Source organism: Phyllostomus hastatus, unplaced genomic scaffold, assembly GCF_019186645.2.
Source record: "Phyllostomus hastatus isolate PE091 unplaced genomic scaffold, TTU_PhHast_1.1 phas_contig_86, whole genome shotgun sequence".
In the NCBI taxonomy this organism is placed as follows: Eukaryota; Metazoa; Chordata; class Mammalia; order Chiroptera; family Phyllostomidae; genus Phyllostomus; species Phyllostomus hastatus.
In genome coordinates, this window is record NW_025333977.1 from 54,037,533 (window position 1) to 54,064,219 (window position 26,687).

Sequence of the window (26,687 nt, forward strand, 5' to 3'; positions counted from 1 at the left end):
CTCAAATAAACAGGTGAAGGATAAATCAACCAAGAAATTCATAAGTACACCAATTTCATCTTTGCTTCTGTGGATCTAATTTGTTGAGGAAAAAACAGAATGAGTGGAAAATAGAGTATGCCTAATTTTTATTTTAAATTGTAAGAAATTTACCTCGAAACCAGTTACTTTTAACCAAGCTGTTATGATTCAAGTTATGTTTTGATTCAAGTTTAATAAAAATACACTCAGCTATCTATAAGTCTCCTTATGTTTTAGAATATTCACTAAGTTCAGTTAAAAAGGGGGAAGTAGTACTTATTTTGACATTGATGCTTGTTTATTTGTCCAAAAAGTGTTGGCAAAATTGACAGATCATAATACTAAAGACAACAGACATCAGTCCTGAAGCAGACTGTTTCATAAACATATAAACAAGTTCCTTTCCCTTTCCTTCATTACCACCCCTACTATTTTTAAGTGAGTAGTCATTCATTTTGACTATAGACAGCAGAATTTCATAGGATTACAGAATTATACATTTAGCATATGACAAATCTCTTTTAGATTTTATTCTATTAAAAAAGGGTTGTGAGAGCCAAGAGCAGTTTTTTCTCTGAATTACTCAATAGGTTTGCTGAAAGTCAAATAAAAATACACTCAGCTATTTTCAAGTCTATCACTATTATCATTATTCCACTTATCCGCTTAGAGGTATTTTCTTGTTGTCCTAGAATTAGTTAAGGACTAAAGCTGAGGACAAAAGAAAGCAGTATCCTATTTAAATTCACAGTTACCCATAACTTGTTTCAACCATGTCTCCACAGAACTGGAAAACAAACTAATTAAAAGGAATCTTTCCACCACCATCCAACACCATGACCCACGCTGAATATAATGAGGTGATAAAGAAGTTAAAGGGCATGTAGACATTAGTGGAAAGCAAGGTTTATGGAAAGACGTTATTCCCAAATGAGGAAAATCCCTAGAGATTAACTCTAAAATTAGGAAAAGTGCCTGAAAAGAGGGGAGAGATATAGTGTTTTCTAGTCGGATAATGGCTTAATCACTAACTTGCTCACACTCCCAGTGCTCTCTAAGCAAGGTCAGTGAAATGACATAGGGGTGAGGATACCATCCAAAAGGGGTCATCAATCCTGTGCTCCTGAGAAGTAAAGAGGATAATAGATTCCACACAAGCCTGCCAACCTGAGCACTAGGGTTGAAGGGCAGGTTAGGTTAGGACCTAGTGCCATCTGGTGATCCCCTTGGCTTGGGAGACTAGAAGAGATATGAATGCCAGTGACTGGTAGTCCACGTGAAGATTGTGGCTAATTTGTTCAAGGGCCACAAATGCCTAGAGATGCTTGCTGCCCAGGACTGAGTCTTCACCAGTGGGGTAAGTTGGTGCCAGCCCTCTTCCTGCACCATCCCTATAAAATTCACAGATCAAGACAAGATAGAATAGTTGTTAGGGCTAACCAAGGAGAAGACTGGCTCCTCATCCATTGGCCCTTTTTATGTTCCCTTTTCTTTGCCTCAGCACTTAGGACAATGCATCTGAAGAGGGAGAGGAGGAAAGTGTTTAATAGCAGGACACACCCCCTTACTTCATGCCACCATAGCCAGACCGTTGCAATCTGAAAGGATGTCTGGAAGGGCAGAATCATGGTTTTACAGTTAGCAGGGCTGAGTGTTCAATTAAAAGAAAGCATAGAAACAAAATCATATAGCATCTGGTCAAGACCTAACAAAAGGACCTGTTAAGAGAGAAAAAATACAGTACAGTTTTTAGGATGGGATGGCAGGTGTTCAAAGAAAAATATTTTATGCTTTTTATCCCAATGAACTGAGTCACTTCAAAAAATGTTTTATTAACATAAATGTTAAAGTATTACTAATAAATGATTATTAAAATACTATGACATTTATTAAGCATTTACTTTGTAACTAAGCATATTTTACAATGTTAACTAATTTAATTGTTAAAATTTTCCAAAGTATTTTATTTATTATCATTTTACAGATGAACATATTCAAATTCAGAAGAATTAAGGAACTTGCCAAAGTTCTCATACTAGTATGTATCAAATTTAAAATTTAAGCTCACATTTCCAAGATTATAACCTCTCTTCTAGGAACAGTATCACATATATATGCACAAATACATATGTACTTACATACACGTACTTATACATATATGTAATTATATATACTATTTGTGTATACAGACACATAGTTCTTTAATATAACATAGTTCTGTTGTTTTTTTATTTGTGGGTGGTTTCCAATGCATCTGTGTGTGGCACCAGAAGAAAATGAAATGTGCTAAAGCTGAAGTTATTTAAGAGATTAAAATGGATAATAGTTTCAATATGGCGTTTGTTATACACATAGGAGGAAAACCTTTGTTTAATTTAAATTGCAATAAAATAGCATACTTAAAAGTCAATTTACAGTTCTTTGTCAGCATGCACATCCAAAATACCACAAGAAATTTCTTTTTTAAAAGACATGTAAGACTTTTTAGTACAACAGGGATTATTTTGACCGTCAATAAAGGGATGTAGAACAGCCAATTCCACTATGAAAGGATGCCAGCATTGTTGTACTTGGATAATTCACATTCTGTAGAGTAAAAATATCTTCCTGTTAAACAAGGACTGGCTTTTAACTATTACCACCCTGTGCAAATGCTGAAGAAAGACAGAAAAATTTATTCAAACCATCTGTAAATAAGGCAAACTCAGGGAATGTGCGATAAATATGTATAGTTTGAAATATGTAATATATTCTATTTGAAAACAAAAAGCCATTTCAAGATCCTGCAGTCAAGTGGGACTTGCCAAAAATGAACCTTTGCCCCTTAGGCCCCCCCTAGCCGAGAGGTTTCAACATCTTCTGAAATAATGTACAAGCAGACGACTGTGAATCAGCACACTCCAGGCTCTTGTGCAAACGATGCTTTCACAGACACATTTAAGGAAGGAAAGGAATAACAATGTTAATGTATGAAAGCAGGCATTTATGTAATTCATCATGAACATTCACTAGGTAAAAAGACAGAAGGTGGAAAAGGCCTTTTTTTCTGAAACTGTTGTTGCTCAAGCACTTTGTATAATAAACCATAACCTGGTTTGTGAATAAATATTTAATTTGCTTTTGCCTTCTAACTTTTTTATTCCTTCAAACTATATCATATTCAGTTTGTCCATGTTGATAAAATATAAGTACATTCCCTATTCCATCCATATTACTTTTCAAGAGATTTTTATAAATATCAATTACCAAAAACTCAATAGGACTAGACATTTTTTGAAATAATATATGTAAATATATTTAATCATATTATTTTCACATTTGTTGTCTGAAAGGGGAAAGAGATTATTATTATGTTGGTCATCTAATTTATCTTGTTTCAGACAAAAATGGAATATCCTAGAAGGACATTAGAATACCACAACTAATAAGCCACAATAATGCATCTGAAATGTTTATCTAAGTATATACTGCAGGGTTAAAATGGTTTTAGTTCCAGAGTTTCTTTATGAAAATCACACTATTTATATATGTCCCTAATCAATAAACATCCCAATGCTCCCCTGGGATGAGAACCTGCCAGCACCCCCATCAAGAGAGGGAATTGAGTTCTAGACTCCTAGATATGGGGGGCCCTGTGACTGCTGACCAATAAAATGTGGTAGAAGTGAGACGATGTCAGAAATTCAGCTAAACAGGTATGTTCCTTGCCCGAAGAGATATACAGTCCATGGAAGAAACAAACAGTTAATTAAATATGCAATGATAATGAAGTATTCACAAAGCCCCATGACAGAGCACGTCTAGGGTATCGTGGAACACAAAGACTTGGGTCCCATCTCAGAGCTGGGACATTACAGAAAGATTCTATGGAGAGCATCTGCCACTTAGTCTTAGATCTAAGAGACACATAAGTGTTAACTCGAAAAAAGAGAGGGGATAATGTACTCCAGGAATACAAGAAGCATGTGGGAAGACCATAGATGGGTGAGAACACTGGTCATTCCAGGCACTGCAAGAAACTTGGAGTGAAGGCAACTGGAACAGTACAGAGGGGAGTGGCGACGGGTAAGAATGAGAAGGCACGCGGGGGTCAGATCACAAAGGGCCTTGATTGCTGTATTAAGGAATCTTGCCTTTATTCTAATGGAAATAGAAAGCTATTGAGAGATTTTAAGCAATGGAGTGTCTCGATCAGTGTTGCATTTTAGAAAAATACCTCTGCACCTTCTGCAGCAGGAAGATTAGACTGAACAAGGGGCACAGCGAGGCAACAAGCCCACTTAGAGACGGTTACAGTAACAGGCAAGAGGAAGTGACTGTCAGAAGCAGGAAAGTGCCTTTATCACCAGACATATGGGTATCGCTCTGAGTGGTATTTAAGCTGTAAAAATGTGTCGCAACGAGAACTTGGATATTAGAGTCTAATGCTCCAGAAAGAAATCTTTAGAGAAATAGCTATCTATTTTTAATGAGTGTGTCATCAGGAGAGTGGCAGAGTGATGAGAAACAGAAGTCATCTCCTGATGGGGCAGGCATCCAAACAGCTCAAGGCTTTGAGAAAGGGTGTCACTCAAGGACTTAACTGGATATGGGAATTACAGCAGTGCATACTGTATCAAAAAGGCACGACTTAAATGTCCAACATGGAGAAACTGTTTAAGTAAATTACAGTACACATCTGTTTTAACTAAGTATCTAAATAAAAAGCTATTACATGGAAAAATACACTGTTCAGTGAAGAGAGTAGCTTTTTTATTAATATTGCATATCACGAATTCAAAGCAACATGAGTATGTAGGGAAAGGTAAAACAAAAAAAGAACCATTGCTGAGATCTTAACAGTGATTGCTTCTAACTACATAGATCATTGGTATTTTTATAATGTCATTTTGTGTAATCTTTTTTCTAAAATTTCCATAGTAACCATGTAGATTACACCTTCATCATAGAAGAACAGTAAGAGTATTTTGGTTTTAATAGGCTTTCATCTTCTTCTTATTAGTGCCCCCTGTTATCTTCAGCAACAATCCTGGAAATAGAATTCTTAAAAACTTCCTAGACTAAAAATAATATATTTTTAAAAAGGCTGAATTTGCTCTGGCTAGTGTGGCTCAGTGGATTAAGCACTGGCCTGTGAACTGAAAGGCTGCCGCCAGTTCAATTCCCAGTCAGGGCACAGGCCTGGATTGCAGGCCAGGTCCCTAGTTGGGGTTCTTGTGAGAGGTAAGGGATATCTCTCACACACAGATGTTTTTCTCCTTCTTTTTCTCCCTCTCCCTTACCTTCGCTCTAAAAGTAAACAAATAAAATCTTTAAAAATAAATGAATGAATGAAAACACTGAATTTGGTTAAACAGGATGGTAACTGTAGGTACCCAAGGCATTTCACAATTATATAATACATGTCCACATCAACTTCATACGCGTCTTCATTCCCCTAAGACTACAGGAGTTGGTCAACTCCAAAATTCTCCTGTTTTATCAGATTCTGTTAATCAAGTACTCAAAGCTTTGTGGAACACAATGACAGGAGTAAAACATCAGAACTTCCCTCAAAGAGCTTCTAACTGAAATAGGGAAACTGAGATATAAATAGTAATTCTAATGCAACTTGGAAACTGATTAGTGTGATAGCAGAGCTGTGAATAGACCATTGTGAAGAATAAAAAAAAGGACTGGTTGATTCGGCCTGGCAATCAGAAGAAAGTTTCACAGAGAGGGTACATTTGAAAAGGGCTTAGAAAGATGAGAAGTGCTTGCCAGGCAATCAAAGAAATGGCATGTGCAAGACACATGTTCTTAGTGACGACACTAAGCAAGTTGAGTGTTTTGGTAATGGCCATGTGAGGCAAGAGTGGCCTGTCCCTCCTGCCAGCTCCAGGGCAGCCCTCCATGGGCCGAGAAGTGGCATTGTTGACGTGAATGTTGGTGAGTTTAAGACACATCCAGGGAATTTCCAACAGACTAATTAGAAAAGTGGGTGTGTGGAGGAATTGGAAGGGAGGAAGTAAAGGGGGAAGGATTGTGTAAAGCTTTGAATACTGGGCTAAACAGTAAGGCTTGACTCTGAATGCAGAGTGACAGTTACCAGATTTATGTGCAAAAGAAGATAATGTGGAACGTGGACAGAAAAAGGCAAGAGAGAAGAAATGTGAAGATCAGTGCAAACATTTCTCTTGAAATAGACAGAGACTGAGGGTCTGCCCTAGCCCTGGGCCAATGTTAACAAAGGAACAAAATCAAGAGAGACTTTGGAGTAAAAGGGACTGGAGAACAATTTAATTTGAGGAATGATAAAAAGACAATGGGAAAAATAAACAGGATAATTAATCTGGTTTAAAAATGAGAAGGGTATTTTTTATGTGATTTTGCCTATTCCTTTGACTTTTATTTTTAATACATCAGGGTCAAGTAATAATGACTGATAATTCTAAATAAGATAGCCACAAGGGAGGAGAAAGAACATTTGAAACGTCAAGTGCAAAGACAAAGAATTTAGTTTTGAACATGTGCAATCTGAGATGTCCAAGTCAAAATACCATGGTGCTCAATAATATTGTGATAGGTTTGAATACTGATGGATGATTACTAGAAGTAGTGGGGTAATCACACTGTAAGGTATGGAAATGTCAAATCGCTATATTGTACATGTGAAACTAATATAACCAATAAAATATTGTGTGCCAACTATACTTCAATTAAAAAGATTTTTAAAAATCACAGTCATGCTCAATAACAAGGGCTGGACTGGCTAATTGAATGTGAAAACCCATCAAATGTAACAGTTGAGCCAAGTGATATGATAGCATAAGGGTGAGGACAGCAGGGAATTTCTATTTGTTGAATACTTACCCTGTTTCAGACATTTTATATACATTATTTCATTTATTTTCACAGCAACTTATAAAATTGCCACTACTGCAGAAAACTTAAGTTTGATAAAGATGGAGAAGCCTTTAAATTGATCGTTGGGAGGTGACTTTTGAGTAGCCTGATGGAAGCAAAATAGAGGCCAGAATTCAATGCACTGAGATGTGAATGGGAATTGGGAAGACAGAAGTGATTAAACAAAGTGTAGAAGGAAAGAATAACTAGAAGGGGTTAACAGTGAAAGGAAGGAAGGACTGTATGAAGAAGAAGGGGCTGGGAAGTCAAGATAGATAAAGGAAAACCATTTTTGTATTGTTTTTGAGCATGGGTGGAAAGAATGACATAAGGAACAGAAAGAAAGAGGCTTGCTAAGAAGATATTGGGTATGGATTGTAACACAGAAGGGGATGGTGAGGAAACAGGTAATTGGAGAGAAGGAAAGAAGAATGCTATGGTATTTCAGAGCTAATAGCACCTCTTAGCTTCTCATTTGCTTTGTATAGGTGAGGCCCAGGTGGTCTTTGACCTTAATAAAGAAAGGAGATGCCTTGTTTGTTCTCAATTTTCATGAAGTTCCATGGGTTAATAATATTAAATTTAAATGTATGACGATCAGCTTCCCTTTTTGTCACATAGGAGAAGATTTAACTACTTTAATTTTACAAACTATATGATTTGAATTTGGTAATAACCTCTGACTGATAGAATAGTTCATAAACATTGCAAGTTTTATTTTAATCAACAAAATTCAAGCAGCAATAAGCCAGAATTTATTATTCATTAAAGAACACTGAAAGGAGATCTTCTGAAGGAAGTAATATACTCAGTTTCAGATGATATTAGGAATACAGGAAGTAATACATGTATAATATAATGTGTCAAGGGCAATAAAATAGTACAAACAACATCATCAACAATAAGAGAAGAACTCAGATAATGCAGTAATAGCTTTTATGTGGTAGAAATGACAAGTGAAGAATTTGTATATAACAGAAGATATGTATTGGCTGACAATGTTAAACATACGGGTTAAACACGGTCTAACACAAACACAAATTATTTAGTAACTTAGGCAAAAGGACTCCAACCTAACATCTCAATCAAAATAAAGGTACATGAAGTTAACACAAAATGAATATACCAAATTCATTCTTCTGCAACATTAGGGAACAAATCATTCTGTGGACTTAGTTTAAAAAGACAAGAGAAAATCTGTTTTCCATAGACCAAATGCATAAAGAAAACTAAAATACAAAAACACTGGCCATCAATAAAATGTTACAAGATTAGTAAACCATATATTTACTACATAATCTCCATGTGTTTATAAATGCAATTATCGTAAGTGGGTGAATATTAATGCACATTATTTTATGGTTGCAAGTTCACTGGGATCAATTAACTTAATGTTCTGGTCAACAATGTTACTTGATATGTTAATTAACAGGGCTTACTGAGTGATGATACTGGAAAAAGGCTCATGTGATATGGAAATTACTTCATGTAATAGCATTCTGTAAAGGCTACTTAGGAGTGGAAATTACCTGATACTAGCAAAAAAAGCTAGTGACAACATACCTCCTGTCAGGTTGGTGCTGCATGTGGCCAATCTCTTCTGGGCAATCCTGCAACATGGGCTGGAGCTCCTCCTGCGGGGAGGGGGTCAGGGTGGCCGTGGACTGGTGGCTGTAGGACACGGCAGCTGGAGAAGAAGCTGCTCCTCGTACAGGGGGTGTGGGGCCGCGTTCATCATCCTCCTCTTCCAGTTCGTTTTGTTGTAAATACATCCTCGCTGGCGGCACCGGACAGGGCATTTCTTGGTCGTAGCTAAACCAGAGTGTAAGGATACTTGGATTTACTTCAGGTTATTCAAGGAAACTACGTGCACAGTTAGCAGAGTATCAATTTTAAACTGTTTCTTAAATCTGAATGCTTTGAGCCACGTTAAGGAGTTATTGTTAAGAAAAAAAAACAGTTTACCATCATAAAGTCTTGTGAACTGCTATAAATACATTATACATTGTATGTTATACATACAAGATTTTTTCTTTGAGAGATTACGATTTACGCTTGCCTTTTATAGGCTCTGAGAAGTCATGAAATTAAAAAAATCTATTTGATGTAGTTTAATTTAGTACTTCTAAAATATGTTTGATATATGTTCTCTCCCTCCTACTGAACATGATCTCTTAAGGACAAGTCAAAGATGGTCTTCCACATGACCCAAAAGTGACACGCTAAACTCTAAAAGAAACTACTCTTCATCAGAGGGAAATATATTAGACACCGATTTATTTAATCCAATACAACTTATTTTTACTCTAAAATTATAACACATAACTAACTCTTTAGTTGAGCACAAAATAGTTAGATTGTATTTAGGATAATGAATGAAAAACATAATAAATAAAATGTAAACTAAAAAAATGTCCATTAATCCTCTTATAGACTTATGTGGAAGCCTAGAGCAGGGATGTCAAACTCATTTCCACCAGGGGCCACATCAGCCTCCTGGTTGCCTTCAAAGGGCTGAATATAGCTTTAGGACAGTATAAATGTAACTACTCCTTAACTAGGGGCAAGGAGCTTGGTGTTGCTGTGGGGTAGAAACAAGGTACATGGCCAGATAAAACAAGGTGGAGGGCTGAATTCAGCCCATGGGCCTTGTGGTTGCCACTTGCGCCCTAGATGGATCTGGAATGCATTCATGCCTGTGTCTCTTCTCCTACCCCAGTGCATATATGGCTACTGATTGGAATGGCACCGATTTACTGCATTGTACACATTATGCTCTTGTTACTCCTTCTCTTGTTCATTTTTCACCACCTGCTTTTTAAGTGAACTCAGGAAAGTTAAGGATCATATAACATGATTTCTTTGTATCTTCTTTTATGTTACTAATCCCCCACTATCATCTTTCCTGTGTCAACAAATAACATAGCAATTTGTTCATTTATCCAAGCTAGATATCTTATAGTTGTATTTGAATTATTTCTCTCTCTTCTACTTCAAACTGTTTTCTGGTTCATCTCTAGTCTACCTCCAAAAATTCTTTGGAATCTATTCCTCTTTTTAAATCTGTGGTATGTGCTACTACAATAATTTTTTAATCTCTTTGCCTGCAGTCACTCACTCTTTCTTCATCCTCATGCTGCTTCCAAAATTACTTTGTTATAACACACATCACTCCCAGGTCATTCATTTGCTCCGAAGTAATAAATGACTCCGGTTGCCCAGAAAATACAATCTAAGTGCAAACAAGACATTCAAGTATTTGCATACATGGCTTACATCTGCCTCCCCAGCTTCCTCTCACTCCCTACCATGTGTTTCATGTTAGTTCTCTAGGAGCCCACATCTCTGTGTGGTCCCAATGTCCATAAAACCCCTTCACTTGATTGAGAACCTTCTCATTTGTCAAAGTCAAGAACAAAAGCCAGTGGCTCAGGAAAGCCTTCTTCCCAGTTAGACTCAGTCTGTCCCTTTGGAGCACAGCTGTGCCTATTGCTTCTTTAAAAAAATTATATCCACTTGTTTCATTTCAGTCCTTGCAGGGTGTTTTCTTTTTCTTTATTTTCTTCTCTTTTTTGGAGGGGGGGACTAAAATTCTAATTAATGTTGTCATTATCATAGCCTAGAAAATGAACTTTTAAAAAGACAGTCAAACCTCATCATTATTATTTGCAGATTCCATATTTGCAAATTCACATACTTGTTAAAATCTATCTGTAACCCCAAAGTCAATACTCATAGCACTTTCACGGTCACTCAGCAGACACGTGCACAGAAGTAGAAACTAGGAGCCAGGTGATGAGCACATTATTAGCAGAGCTCAAACAAGGTGACACTCTGCTTTCTTGTTTCTGTTATCATACAGTAAACAAGTATCCTTCTCACTGTCTGTATAGTGCCACATTGCTCTTTTTCTCTGATTTGCACTGGTGACTTCCCTATCTAAAATGGTCCCTTAGTGCAGTACTTTCATGCAGCCTAGTGTCCCTAAGCAGAAAAAGGCTGTAATGTGCCTTAATGGAGAAAATATATTAGATAAGCTTTGTTTAGGAATGACTTACAGTGCTACTGGCTGTGAGTTCAATGTTAATGAATCACAATACATGTTATGATGTCTTTAAACAAAAACACACATAAAACAAGAAATTGTTTAGGTTTGGACTGGTTGACAAAAATGTGGCCAGAGGCTTGTGGGAACCCAACCCTGTATTTTTCCTAGGAACAATGGTTCAGTATTCGAGAATAAAGTGATTGGAAAATAAAAGCACAGAGGGTCTGCTTCCTGGCATGGTTAGAACTATAAAGCTGTTTGGTGTGTGTGTGTGTGTGTGTGTGTGTGTGTGTGTGTGTGTGTGTGTGTGTGTGTGATGAAAGAAGAATGTATTTCTATGAGAGTCACTAAGAAGACAGCATTTTCAGGCAGATTTTGGTTTTGCTATTGTTAATTCCCTGTAGGCAGTGAGTTGGGTGGTACCATGTCCAGTTCAACAGAATCTGGAGTGTGGACAAAGCACACTAACTCTCTGCCTGCTGTCATGTGGACTATTCACACTCCTTAAATCTCTGTGAGGGACAATTTGTTAAAGTTTACATACCTACGGTTTGCAGCATAAAGTGATTCCTAACAATCACTTTTCAGGATACAGTTTTTAGGATACAGTAGCTATGGCATAAATCCACAAGATTATTTTATGAAAATGCGGAGATGTGTAATAAAAGTTCTGATATTTGAAAATCATAAAATCTCATATGTATTATTATAATGTTATCTCATTATATATCCATGCTTATATATGTAAGTCATATGTATATAATGTAAAATATATAAAATACATATGTAAATTGTATATGTGTGTTTGTATATATATTCATGATTCATGATTCTTAGTTTCAAAAGAAGCTTTGAAGGCACAAATTCCTTTTTTTGGCAATACAGAGGACTGTATTTGGCAATTTAAGTCCTGCTGACCTATCAGTACTGTTTTATTTGGAGACACATACTCATGGATCTTAGGAATCAGTCTTGCCTTGGTGATCTTGTTTAACAATTACTTAGTATGGGTTTAAGAAATTGCATTTCCCACTTACATTTGTTCTGACATCCCCCTTACCTTTCATCGACAGAAAGACTGTACTCTTCACTGTTGCTGTGGGGAGGAGGATGCGCTGGAGGTGGAGGCAGCAGGTCCGCCCAGTTCATGCCGCCCTGTTTCGGGACTTTGGGCGTCCGTGCCCCTTTCTTGTGCCCTTGACTCCCTTGAAAATAATTAAAATTCAAGTCTTTCATTTCTGGCCTCTAAAATTTGTCTATTACCCCCTGGCTGGCATAGCTCAGTGGATTGAGTGCAGGCTGTGAACCAAAGCATCACAGGTTCGATTCCCAGTCAGGGCACATGCCTGGGTAGCAGGCCACGGCCCCCAGCAACCGCACATTGATGTTTCTCTCTCTCTCTCTTTCTCCCTCCCTTCTCTCTCTAAAATAAATAAATAAAATCTTTAAAAAATTGCCTATTACCCATGGGTTAGTTATTTTCTGTATATATGATCTTATAATTCATACATCTAGAGAGAAAAATACACTTTTCTTCATTAATTTTAAACTGAATTTTGTACAACAGAAGATGTACAATTTAACTGCAAAATAAATAGCAAAAAAGCAATAAAACCATAAATGAATTTTATAAGTTATGTCATTAATGGTGCTCTTCTTACAGCAATTAATTGCACTACGGATTATCATCTAAAACAAATGAGCTGTGGACATATTTTCTGAAGTCCTTTTCCATTATTTAATTACTGGAACTTAAAAATACAATATGATACAGATACGATCTATTAGAGTTCCACCGTTGCATTAAATCACTGAATATATATAATTTGTACTTGTCTATAGAAATGTTTTAGGCACAATGAAATCACTAGTTTTTGTCACAATGGCAGGTGCAGATGAAAATAATTGCTGGAAGAACTAATATAACTAATAATAAAAGAAGCATAAAGGGATGCTTAAAAAGGGATAGAAGTGTATTTAGCCACTGTTTCTATAAAATTCTTGCTTAGAGTAAAACGATGTTTCTCTCACATTCTTAGAAATTGGAAATAGCCCAATTATTCAAGTGCCCCAGTATTCATACTGTAGATTTGGAATATTCTTTAAATATAGGGAGCTGTACATTTTAGAGTATTCATTTTAAAATAACTTGGGTCAAAAGATATTTTGAGATAAAATGGTCTTTATACTCCTCCTCGAATATGATACATTTTAGATTCTTATGAATTATAGACAATAATTCTATAATTATTTTTCTCATTTGATCCTTTAAATCCAGTGAATTGTCTTGGTCTTTTTCATTTTGTTTAACCTCTCTGACACAGCTACAGGTAACATGGGTATGAAATAGGTCATATTAGCCATATGGTTTTGAGTCACTTGAGAAGTTCCAGTCAAATGGCAGTGTTTATAAAGCCAGACATTCCTGCACTGGTATGCTGCTGTGCTGAGTATGGGCTAAGGGACAGACAGGCTGTCATTAACAAATGATGACTGTCAGGCCTCTGCTTGGGTCTCCATTCTCCCTTCCTGTACTCAGTTGTCCTGTATTGGAATGGCTGAGCACATACTGTGGAGTGGACTATACCTAGCACCTTTCTCTTGGTTTCCTGGCACACACCTACTCTAACGACTTCATCCATCCTCAGACCTAACATCACAAATCTCTCCTACACTTCATTTGCTTGCTTCTTTCTCTCCCCTAATTACTACCATACTTCACATTTTTGTATCTGTTCATCAAATATTCACAGAATACATAATAATAAATAGCAGCAGAACATCAGGATCTAGTTATCAAAACTGAGGGGTGGAGAAAGTCATTTAAATATTAATAACCTAGAATCACATTTTCCCCATTACTAGTAAGTTATGATTTTATTTTTTCAAATATTCTATTTATTTATTCTTAGAGGGGAAAGGAGAAAGAAAGAGGAGAGAAACATCAGTGTGTGGTTGCCTCTTGCGTGACCCCTAGTGGGGGCTTGGCCCTCAACCCAAGCATGTGCCCTGACTGGGAATTGAACTTTTGGTTGGCGCAGGCTGGGACTCTATCCACTGAGCCACACCAGCCAGGGCTAAGTTATGATTTTCTAAGTGGCTAAGAATTCAAAAATGAAATGGTACGAGATACCAATATTAACATATTTTCTATGGCTCTCACAGGACCAGATTTTTTTTTAAACAAAATTTAATTCGGGGTTTACGTGGAAAAAAAAGTCATTTGATAAGATTTTAATTGTTAAAAAAATCAAACAACATGTGGTAGAATATGAATAGATCTAAAAAATAAAGAGCTATTTCTAAGCTTCTTTAATTCAAACATGAAAGAATATAGGGCAGAAAATACAAAATCACCATGCCTTAGTCAGGAAAAAATGAGAAAATGCAAATGCCATATTTATTACAAAAGAAGGGTAGAAAACTTGGCCAAAAGCACCTAGCAACAGTTTTAGTCCAGATGCTCAGAAGTGATAGTTCTACCCTGTCCTGGGGAAGCATAATAGAGTCAAGATCAATTGGTTTTGTTCTCACTGTGGTGTGACTTGCCACACGTTAGTTCTAATAATGAACTGCCTTTAATTAGAAAAACAGGCCTTAAGTACCAGCAAGCTCCCATCTGCAGCCCCTACCAGGAAAACAGCTGGCAAACAGCTGTGACAGCATGAAGACCACAGGGAAGAGGCTTCAATGAGGTTTCTGAGGTACTTTCAGAGTTAAGCTGGAGGTTGCTTTACGATGCTTTAGACAAAGAATGGAGGTAATAGGGAGGCTATAAACTGAGAACAGTTCCTTTTGTGCCTAGATCTTACCTAGGCCTCACTATACTGTATCCAAGGCATTTGATTCTGCTCGTGTAAAAATTTTCTGTGCTTTTGTAGTCTTGTTTCAAGTGGTAAAATTTAGCAGATTAACTACATGTGGAACTTTTTTTAGTTATACTTTGGCTGGCGGTGGGGGGATGGTGAAGAAGTTTTAGCAGCCTTTACAGACTACATGTTTCTGACTTTACTACAGCTCCTCAACAAGGAGGAATGTAAGATCCTCAATCTTTGTTACGAAACGGAACATAAAACGGTTTAGTGAATGAACAGTCCTTCAAATTGCAGAGACAAGACCTGAAACTGGTTGATTAAAATGATGTAAAGTGACAGACATGCCATATCCACACATCAGTTCATTAGCATTCAATTCATAATCTTGGAACGCACCACCTTTTGCAAGGCGATGTTGACTCCCTTACTCACCAGACGTACTACTGCCCCGGTCGGAACTATTGTAGGATCCTCCTGTATTCTGGTCATATGATTGGTTGTATGGGATAGTTGGAGGAATTGTGTCATTTGCTCGATAATCTAGACATTTTAGATAAAAAATTAAACATTTATTTTCTCTTTGGTGTCCCAATCATTTACCAACAATTAACCTTTAAATCATCATGTTGATCTCTTGCTAAGATGTACCTAAGTATTCCAGAGGGAAAGTCAAGAAAAAATAAAGACGTTCAAACATGTCTCCTCTAAAATTTATAGAATACAAATTCTTTGCATCCTCTTCTTTACATGAATTAAACTAACATAGATGTGAACAGATCCTATGAGAGACACTTCCTTCTCTTTAAATTACTTACAAATCAACTATGACAGAAATCAGAGTTGCTTAACTTCTTATCTTTATAAATATAGTAACAAAATCATTTTAACAATAAAAAAATCAGGAAAATACCATGTATTTGTCATAAAATAATAAGTAAAAAGAAAAACTAAAACTTGTTGGCAAGACTGTATCTAATAAAAATATATCCATGATAAGAAAACAAAGTATTTCTATCTGCCACAGAGGCAGAAGGGAAAATCCAAATGATAAACTCGCCACTGGAATGTAATGAGTAATAATGTGTCAGTCTAGTTGCATGCCAGGTCTTTATTATATTTTGACATACCAAGTCTGTTTACAAGCAGTATAAACAATAAATCAAAGCTCTGAAATATTTGTACAGAGGACTGCCAGACCTTTCCCAAGTCCACAGTGAAGCCATATACCATGGAGGAATAACGTAACAACATTTTGAATTTCCACCGAGAACACTATGATTGCAGAACAGCCCTATTCATCTTTATCAGATTTTGTCATGAACTTGTCCAAGAGTCTTAATAAATATTTATTGAATTGGATTATGCCAATCAAGTGTTTTCTTACACTGGGAAAAAAGCAAGATGAATGGATTATGAAATTAAAACATACAACACTAACTTAATCAAACAAAATAGTGGGTTTAAGCCATCTTTTGTAATCTCTAACTGTAATCTATTTTTTTTTAAAGAGGTCCCAACTCAAGCCTAACTAAAATAAATCTATGTCTCTAATTATCTACAATAATATGTATCATTTACCTGAACACTTGCACAAAATTACTCAATCTATTCAATTTAGAGCAATCTCTTTTTTCTTTATGGTATATCTTTGCAAATCATGTTATTAAAGCACTGGCCTGAAGGACTACAAAGAAATCAAATCCCAGTCTCTTCAAACTCACACACATTACAATAGAAAAACATTCCCCTCTGGCCATAAAAATACCATTCTGCTGCGACAAGTTAACACTAAACTCAATTTATTTCAGGTTCTATCCTGACAGACTTCAATCAGGTCAACCAAAGAAACTTAGGTTCTAAAATCATACAGTGCAGCAGTCTTCGTAACTGCATGAGGCGAGAGATACGACAAATTGAACCACTTCTCTGGTTCAATGTAATTATTTTTCTTCAGTCTGATATAAAAAATGCCATTCATTTATATGACCATATAGAAGCAATTATCTTCCATCCTTGAGTGGAAAAATGGGATAGTCTATTTATTTAAATTGTGAGGTATTGTGACGGTTGTACATCTGCCTTATGAATAAAAGATTGTCTGTCCTAAGCAATCCCTCACCTACGATTAAATTTAAATTAATCTCAAAACCATTTGAAAATAGTTATATTTATTTTAAAATCAATTTCCAAGGTTATTGTTGTGCTAATTAACTCTTTGACACTGGAAACTTTGAGACCAAAGAAATAAGAAAACCTTGGTAACAAAAGGCAGACTTCACTTACTAGTGCCGGACAAGTTTCGGCACACAGGGTGGGAGGGTTACGGGGACCCACACAAAACAGGATGGGAAGGAAGGCAAAGCTCTTCACCTTTGTTCAGTTTGTTTTGCTCCATGATGTTGTACTGAATGGGTGCCACTTCTTGTTTCTGCTGCCCTGGAGGCTTCCAGTGCTTCTCGCTGGAGTCCCCACTGCCGTTGTTCATGTTGTTGCTGAGGTTTGACTGGATGAGCTGGGTGGTGGCGTACGGAGTGGGCTGCCCTGATGGATTGACAAAACGCCCATCCTTCAGATTTGGGCTATTGAAGGTTTTCATCTCATTGATTTTGTTACTAAGGTCCACATCACCATAAACAGTTGACTCAGGGAGCATCAGATTGGTTTGTTTGTTATCCAGTTGGTTGTTATAATTTGCTATACAATCAGCTATGTGTAATGGAGAGGAAAAGGAAAAAGTCATTCTCCATGGTTATTCGTTTTAAATTTCTTTGTAAGTAGCTTTGTGAGTCACAGTAAAATTGTTATGTAAAGAACAAATAGGCTTAAATAAGATCGATGAAAAGGGCCAAGTATTTACATGTACTTTCTAAAGAAAACAATTAAAAATGGAGGATATAAGAGAGGACACCCAGAATTTATATAGACATTGACTAATCTGAACTTTTGCTAGTGCTATGTAGCAATTAATTTGCCCAATTTGAGATAATGTTTAACAACCCCATTAATAGAAATTCTGCCAAAATAAAATATATGAGTACTTTTATGTCCCAAATTTAAATTTTCTAGGCTGGAGTTATTGAACGATTTGAGCTACTGGTTAGCTACTTGAAGCAACAGAACAAAGCATAGAAGTTCAGAATCCAAGCTAAGAGAATAATTAAAAAAAAAAACAACAACTCTGCCCTCCTATCAAAGAACATGAGATTTAAATATTTTATAAAGTACATCTACTCAAAAGATATGAGAACAGAGGAGTGACAGTAAATAGTGTTCAGGAAATTTTTATTAGTTCTTCTCTTGGTCATGGTGGTAGTCATAATAAGGTAAAGGTGTTAATCATTTTTATCGTGGTTTTATAAAAACATCCCAAGAATGACAATATTGATGGTAAAATGAATCATAAGTACCCAGGGTCATTTAATCAAATAAAGCCTGAAATAATATCTATTATGTCCACTAACTCAATTTTCTACTAATTTTTTCTTCATTGAAATATTTGAGAGTGGAATAACTGATATATATATATATAAATATTTAAATCCTGCAGTTAAAGATATTAAAAGAGCAAGAAAAGTAAAATCATAATTTAAATTTAAAACATTTTACATAATACACTAGTGAAGTTACAATGGTAAAAATACCATTATGTCATTCGTGTAGTAGTTCACAGTGGCAACAACATTAATAGGTCACCCTGAAGGTTGGTTTTCAACTGCATAGCTTAACAAATGTTGACATGGTTGCTATTATGGATGTTAATATGAACATAATCTTAAGGAAACTTGCAACTTCTCTATAATACTGAATTCAAACACTTAGTATTTCAATAATACGTGACCAGGGAGCAGAAATACTTGATTCATCTGGGCTTTAGTAATTCTAATTTCTAATTTCTAGGTATTAAGTTTTGTGTAATAGTGGTTAAGAAATATTACGAAAGGTCATGTAGATTTGGCAATCTCATTTTTCTTCCGCAGTCTTTCTACCTGAGTGCTATTCATTAGCACTTTCTGAGATGACGGACATGTTCTATTCTGCACTGTTCACTACAGTAGCCACCAGCTGCAGGAGGCCACTGTGCACTTGACTATGGCTAGTAAGAATGAAGGACTGAATTTCAAATTATACTTCGTTTAATTTAAATTCAAATAGCCACCTACAGCCAGAGGCTACATATTGGACACAAAGCTCTACATATACATTTAAATGCATATTGTCTTTTTTTCCCTCTCCAATAAAGCTCTGCATAGACTTTTTTAAATTTATAATTATATGAGCATCTCTCTGTCTGGACAACTAGAATATGGGTCTCTGGAGAACTCCGGCGTGGTCACATGGATATGTTATATTCATATCCATATCCAGTGGGACTTCTTTCAAGGTTAGAATTACTGATTACACTATGATTGTTCTTTATAGCATATAACATCTTAAATGCCATCTTTTATTTGCCTGTTCCTTAATTCTGTGGGATATTTTACTTCTATAGTCATATAGTCTGATTCCTTATGATTTTTTTAATATTTCCTGAATATTGATGGTTTTTTAAAAAATAAAAATCATTTGCAATTTTTTGTTAATTCCTTCCAAAACTATATACTATACATGCATGTTTTAGCATGAAATGCTAGAAAGTAATTTACTTACACATTATTTCTGAACCCAAAACACAAAGTGCAAAATAAATGTATGCATACACTTGTGCAAAAAATATATATGTGTGTGTATATTTATGTCCTCAGGATTTATATCTATACTATAAAAATGTGATTTTAAATTACAGTTAATTTAATATTTTTATTACTGTTGCACAATTGTCATTATTACTGCTATTAAAGAATTTGGTTCACCGAAATTATAGATTTGTTGACATTTTGATGTTTTATTCTACAAATCTTGAAAAGAATTAAATCATAGCAATTAAAATTTTATGTACAAACATTCTTATAAAGATGAAAACTCTTACATAATTTCATTTTTCCTAATTTGCTTCACATTCTGGAGTTTATATTTTCCATTCTCCCATCACATAAGTGGGAACACTTCTGTGAGAGAGTGAGGTGTGGAGACAAGGGGATGGAAAAAGTAAGCAGGCCAGACTGCTAAACAATAGTCAACATTTCATGAAAATGTTGACCAAACTTTCCTTTCCAACGTAGAGAGAGGAAAAGGAACTCATCTCCTTACATCTAGTTCCTTATACTGCATGTACTTATCAATGTCTTGGACCTCTAACCTGGGCGACTGTAGGTGGCCAGGTTGCTGTCGCTGTTGCCACTGCCTGCTGTGCAACAGTTGATGGAGCAGTCATTGTGGTTGTTGCCCGTGTTAGGCCACGTGTCTGCCAGCCAGGGCTGTGCAGCAGGCTCACTGATGTTGAGAAGTCCTGGCCTAAAGAAAAAAAAATACACAGTAAGCAAATAATGTTTCTTATTCAGAATACCAATGAATTCTTAAGTCCATTATTCTCACCCACATTTTGGTCAACTACACTGAATGACATTATTATTGCTTTTACTTTATACACAAGACAACTGTCATGTACTATTCTTGGCTGTGCCTCAGTTTAAATAACCGCAACTTTATAAACCAGCAAAGTAGTGCTTCAGACTTAAAGTACTGTGTCATTTGCAATGCTCTACTCCAGCGTTAGTCACAGCGACTAAACTTCAAATGTGAAATCTAAAAATGTGGATACATATTCTTTTAGTGTTTCAGTAACTTAAAGAATACCATAGTTAAGACAGTGTACATTTCTTCATTTTTGACCCCTTAAAAATCATTTTTCTTCTCACAACTTAAACAAATGGAACAAGTTCTTCACTTAGACAATGGATCACAGTAAGAACATTTTCTTTTTTTTTTAAAGATTTTATTTATTTATTTTTAGAGAGGGAAGGGAGGGAGATAGAGAGAGAGAGAGAAACATCAGTGTGCGGTTGCTGGGGGTTACGGCCTGCAACCCAGGCATGCACCCTGGCTGGGAATCGAACCTGCGACACTTTGGTTCGCAGCCTGAGCTCAATCCACTGAGCTACGCCAGCCAGGAAGAACATTTTCATATTTTTCTTCAAAACAATATTTCAGAAATAGTGAGCTTGGAGCTCTGTGACATTTTGCAGAGAGCTTCATCAATGTTTCAGTGCACAGTTCTTTAAGCTTGTCATTATATTCTGATGGGGACAATGTAAAATGCATAAATCCCTATATACACAAAGGAAAGGTACCGAATTAAACCTGGTAAAACAAAGATGTTCACTGTAAGAAATATTAGTGCTCATGGTTTTTTGTTTGTTTGCTCATTTGTTTGTTTTAGCACAACAGATGTTAATCCTCTTTCATTGTGTGTTGAGAATGCAAAGCACATCAGCAATTATTAATGGGAGCCTTGGGCCACCAGTGCTCAAGATGCTAAATGGAGTCCAAGGAAGATATTCCTGATGTCTTTTTCCAACACTGTTCAGTGCCTCAGCAGGCGGTGATGATGCATCATGTGCCGTCAGACCCACAACAAACAGACTGGGACTCCAGGTTCCACAAAGATTTTCCTGCATGGTTTCTCTCTCTCTCTCTCTCTTTCGCTTAAGTGTAATAGCCATGCTTCCCATTTACCTGGGAAGCAAAAACCTGACATTACACTCTCCAGGATTCCTATTCTGACACAGTCAACTGAGAAAATTTACTATGCAAATGATGGTTGTTTGAGGAATAATTCACTTCAAGTGAAGAATATGGATTTACACTTTACATGTGTATCTACTTGTAAATATATGTGTATATATGTAATAAAATATTTATTCTTTGCTAACAATGCATGAGGCATTGTTCTGAGGTCTTAACAAGTATCAACTCATTTAACCTCACAAAATTTCTACAAGGTAGTTACTATTATTATCCAAATTTTACAGATGAGTAAACTGAGACACCTGAGAGAGGTTAAGAAATACGTACATGGTTATACAAAGTGAGTGAATGGCAGAGCTGGGATTCAAACTCAAGTAGCCGGGTTCTAAAATCTGCACTCTAATCTGGGATGCTATAAACATACATTGGAGTATGCCGAAATTTGCTCAAGCCCTCAAATATTCTTAATAAAAAAAAGAGTGAGGAAAATGTCTAGAGTCTTGAAAGTTGCCATAAAGCTGTTAAAATGGAGCAAACTTCCTATTTAAATTATTGATAAAAACATTCTTTGAGGAGCAATGCTGCTGAACTGTTGAAATTTAAAACATTAAATGCAAGCTACAGCACGGATATCTGGGACCTTGGAAATAAATGTTAGTTGTGGAAAGTCTGCTTCCATTCATCTTTTGCTCTCCTTATTTTATTTTCTCTTGAACTTAAACCATGTGTGTTATCACTATAGATGTTATTAAAAATAAATTTCCATATTTGACACTGCAGAGATATTACGGTATGTTTGAAGATGGGTCAAGTACAAATTTTCCACAGCCTGTCTTACATGTTTCAAAAGGAAAAGATGAAATTTTTATGCTACTATGATTCCCTAATAAAGACACTTTGAAAGCTAATGTTTTGATATCATCATAGGCTGAAAGCACTTTTCATATCTATGGGTGATTTCCAACAGGAAGTAGGATTAACAACTCACATCCTGGTTCTCAGTTTAGACTTGCATTTGGAATACTAATTACTTAGGGAAGAGAGTTAACCATGATTACCAGCTCATATAAATCTTAAAATGTCATGTGGGTTTTTCAGAGGTCTTTGGGGAAGTCAAGATCATATGTAGCTACTCTGATAAAGGTGTTATGAGGTCTCTTTAAACTAACAATCTAACAGGCTATGTTTATGCATTTAAGATGGTCTAGTGTGCATAAAACAGATTTAGCTACCCAACAATACAAAATGAAGGAGAAGCAAAACACAGTGTTAGTTACAGTGATTGAGATGTGTCTAAAATATTATATAATGTTACCGTATAATATACTGTCATATAATATGTTAATTAAGTTTTCATGCTAACATTCTTAAGTTTTCCTTATTTCTTCCCTGTCTTCAAAAGGGCAATATTGTCAGGGGAAGGAAGACATGAGGGCTTGCAAAAAAATGATCACCCCATTTATATTAAGGGGGTAGATTTGTGTCACAAGGGAAAAGAGGGCAAAGGCACTTAAATAATTGTGTGGCAGTTACCTTCAATTTCTCTGCTCCTTTTTTTACTTTGTGTACTGTGATCACTTACTCAAAATCAAAACAAAGAAACAAATAAACCCCACACCTATTTGAACACCTACACCACAAAATAAAATACTACAGGACCCAGGGGCTGGAGAAAAAGGTGAGGGGGCTTGGCAGTTACCACTGTGGGCTGTCTCCTCTTGCCATTGGTAAATTAACAGAGTTCTGAAGTCAGGAAGAAGGGAAGGACAGATCTCAGAGTGGCCAATATTTCAAGAGAAGCAAGTCCTGAGCTCAGTTACTTTCTCACCTCCCATTGCCAGGAAATGTGTTGGCATTTTCCACCCCATTAGCCAGATTTCTCTACTCCCTTTTCAGACTTTCTTTGCTTATTCCTGGTTTATGCTCTGGTCTTGGGTTTAAGTGGGGTTTTTTAAAGAGGTGACTGGGATGACTGAGGTAAGGAAAACAAATGAATTGAAACAGCTGCTTAATATTTCCAATATTCTCCTCTGGATTATATCATAAGTCCTTCCCCTTTTCAAGTTAAGAAGAAGTCTTTTTGCTGACCACAATCCTCATCTGCACTTCTGTGGGAATAGCTAAATTTACAATAATGAGAACTGGAGATTTCCAGCTAAGTCTTCTCCTTTATTGCAGGAAAATATATAGCACCTCAAGTTTTCTCTGAAGCCACCAAGGACTGAACTTAGGTCCTCTGACATCCTTTTTTTCCCCAGTAACTCATTCCCTTCTTTAGATACTTTTTGATGATTATCTCTCAAAGATCAATAATACATGTATTGAATTTATTGAAGTAATTTAATATATTAAATATTGCATTACAAAAAGTCATGCATTTAATTATTAACACATTATTTAGCCATTGCCCTCCTGCATCTGACAACTGACTGTGAGAGGCAATCCTATAGATCAGGAGCTGGCAAACTATTTCTGCAAAGGGTCACGTAGGAACCAGTTTAGGCTTTGCAGGACATATATTTTCTGTTGCAATGACTCAACTCGGCCACTGTGGTGGAAAAGCAGTCACAGACAACCTGTAAACAATGAGTTTGGCTGTATTTTTGCGAAGTTTTAAATACAAAACCGAATTTGGTTCAAGAGCCATAATTTGCTGATCCTTGATATTAAAAAAATTGCATGACCTCATATTAGGCATTGAACTGTAGTTTTTACATAGCACAAAAATGTTCATGGACGATGCAGCAGGTGAACCTCAGCAAGCTGGTAAGTGCAGGGGAGACACATGCCAGGCTGATGTAAAGAGAACATATACAGGGGAATGCAATATTGGCAGATGGCAGGTGGGTTGTAAGTTGTGGTACACAGAGGGGTGAAGAGGACCTGCGAAGCCCCAGAGGTTGTGGGCTTCCTGTGCTATGCTGAATTTAGATTTGATATTTTAAATATGGCAGGTTCTACTGAAAATGGGATTTTCAGCCACTCAGACACATGATCATATGCATTTCAAAAATCATTCTGACTCCAATAGGCAAAGGGAATTCATAGGAAATAGTATAAACAAAGATAGATGAAGGCAGGACTGCTGAGAGCTTTTGTAACCGATTAGGAACGAGAGAACCAGTGCCTGCAGCCAAACAAAGTAGTGATAGTGCAGGGGGTAATACTTAGCATCAACAAAAAGTGGTAATGGAAGAGGGAGGGGCATGATGGGAACATTTTGACTTAGGTGCCACTAATCAAATGAGGCCAGGGGTTCAGTGAGGGCTCACAGAGGCTGAGATGCCTGGGGGTAGCCAGCATCCACAGGCTGGACATGAGAGAAATGAGTGTGGGAGTCTGGCTCATAGAGCATACGCACATGTGTGCATGCTCACCACAGCTAGAAAACAAGACCTCTTCCTAATGCCCTCTTGATCCCCACACCCTGTTCTACTTTTCCATATCACTCAAATGCTAGTACAAGCATTTGTTTTTATGTTTATTAGTTATGTCCTATCTCCTCCACTAAGTGTAAGGTTCATGTAGACAGGGATTTTACTGACTCTGTTCACTGATGCATCTTGAACAACTAGAACAGTGCCTGTCACATGTAGGTATTCAATAAATATATTTGGCTAATAAATTTAAAATTGTATCTATAACTCCTTTTGAGCACTGAATCAAACATCTTAACTGCTGTCTCTGTAACATTTCAGCATCTTTTCGCATTTCATTTCGTTAAAAAAGAGTGATTTCCATTTGATATTTGACATAAACTAGTTTCATTGCTACTCTATTTTTAGGTTAAAAGGTTAATTTTGTATGGTGATATAGTGAGCTTTCCAAATGGATAAATATTTTAGGAACTTCGTAATTTTCCAGCCCTGCCATAGAAACTACCATTTGGTACCTATAAGCTCCTGTCATTATTCTGATTTGATCATTTGGTCTATCTATTGAGGTCATAAACTCTGTGAAAGCTGAAACCAGATGGGCACTGTTCCTGTGTGTGGGTGTGTGGGTGCTCATCTGTGCCTGTGCCCAGTCACAGAGAGGCTAGTGCTGAAAATACAGAAGCAGCTCAATAAGCACTTTTGTGCGCTTTGATTAATGAGAAAACTGAAGTCTGCAGTCATGAATGTGTACAGGTACGGAGGTGGTTATATAATCCTTCATTCCAGATTTATTCATGGGAGAATGTTCTTATGCCAGAAGCTGTTTCATGGATGTCTGGACTATGATTTAGATGGAAATCCCCTGGATGCAAAAACACGCCCTGGTTTACTTCTTGATTCAAGTGGATTTATTCCTCTGTATGAAGACCTCCCTAGCTTTTGGGTCTTTGTTTCACAGGTAGGAAAACAGGAAGCTAGCCGCAGGGAAGAAAAGATTAGTGCTTGTTGCTATATAAGTACAGCACTGGGCAAAGGCAGTCGAGGACCTTTCCTTTTAAATCCCTCTTTGTCATATGCGAAATTCAGTAATTTCGTTTCAGACCATACAGTCCTTGGATGCAGGAACAATATCTTACTCATTTTTGTCTTTTCGGGTAGCAACCACATTATCCATCTGTACAGGACAAAACAACCAATAAGTTCATTGCACTTGAATTATAAAACGGTTTTGTTTGGAAGATTTTTCTTCTTACACTTTAACCAATATGTTATTGTTTTTTTTAAATCAAGTTATTGTAGAAAATCTCAAAGGTTGGCTCATATAACTTATAGCTTATTTCAGCCCCTGTAAGCCTCCTGTCACAGCCATTTGTGATTCCCTGTGAATATATTAAAGTTCACTGAATAATAATTAACAGAAAAACATAAATATAGGATTGAGGTTCATTTTAATGAGAGAAACAAAAGCTCTGTGTTAATAAACTACCTAGATTTCTTATTTTACTTCAACATCTTTCTCTGCAAATAGCTGAACTATGCTGAATTCATAACAAGAACAAACAAACATAACCTACAATTTACAAGCAAATGCTGTGTTCAGCAGGTTTTCAAGTGAACACTTTTTCTTTGATAGTATCTGTTAACTAGCTATATTTCTTAATCTTCATAAATGCCATCACTTAATTACTTTAAGTCCTTTTAATCATCTGCTAAATCAGCAAGTCTGTCTTTCCTGGTTAAAGTTCGCCCTCTGGTGGTCGTTGACTGAGATGCAACAGCTCCGCTCAACTATATTTGTGTGTGAAAAAGCTTACTGTCCCAGGACAGCGGAATGGAGTATTTCTGAAAGATTTGAACCAATTCCACCTTTAAATTAAACCTTTTAAGCAAAAGTAGTGATGTCATCAAGGAAGACAA

The 26,687-nt window shown here is 36.4% G+C and overlaps 1 protein-coding gene across 4 annotated transcripts in view; it reads right to left on the reverse strand.

The window, feature by feature from the left end:
- The window catches only part of ROBO1 (roundabout guidance receptor 1), a 408,510-nt gene that overhangs the window by 22,978 nt on the left and 358,845 nt on the right, over window positions 1–26,687 (reverse strand). For 2 of the 4 annotated variants that reach the window (XM_045851195.1, XM_045851194.1), the window contains 5 exons: window positions 20,006–20,160; window positions 17,140–17,310; window positions 15,202–15,309; window positions 12,015–12,159; window positions 8,470–8,718 (listed from right to left, as the gene is read on the reverse strand). In XM_045851195.1, the coding sequence (XP_045707151.1) occupies window positions 8,470–8,718; window positions 12,015–12,159; window positions 15,202–15,309; window positions 17,140–17,310; window positions 20,006–20,160 (828 nt within the window). Of the gene's footprint in view, window positions 1–8,469; window positions 8,719–12,014; window positions 12,160–15,201; window positions 15,310–17,139; window positions 17,476–20,005; window positions 20,161–26,687 lie in introns of all 4 variants that reach the window. The other 2 variants (XM_045851193.1, XM_045851192.1) reach the window with 1 other exon arrangement.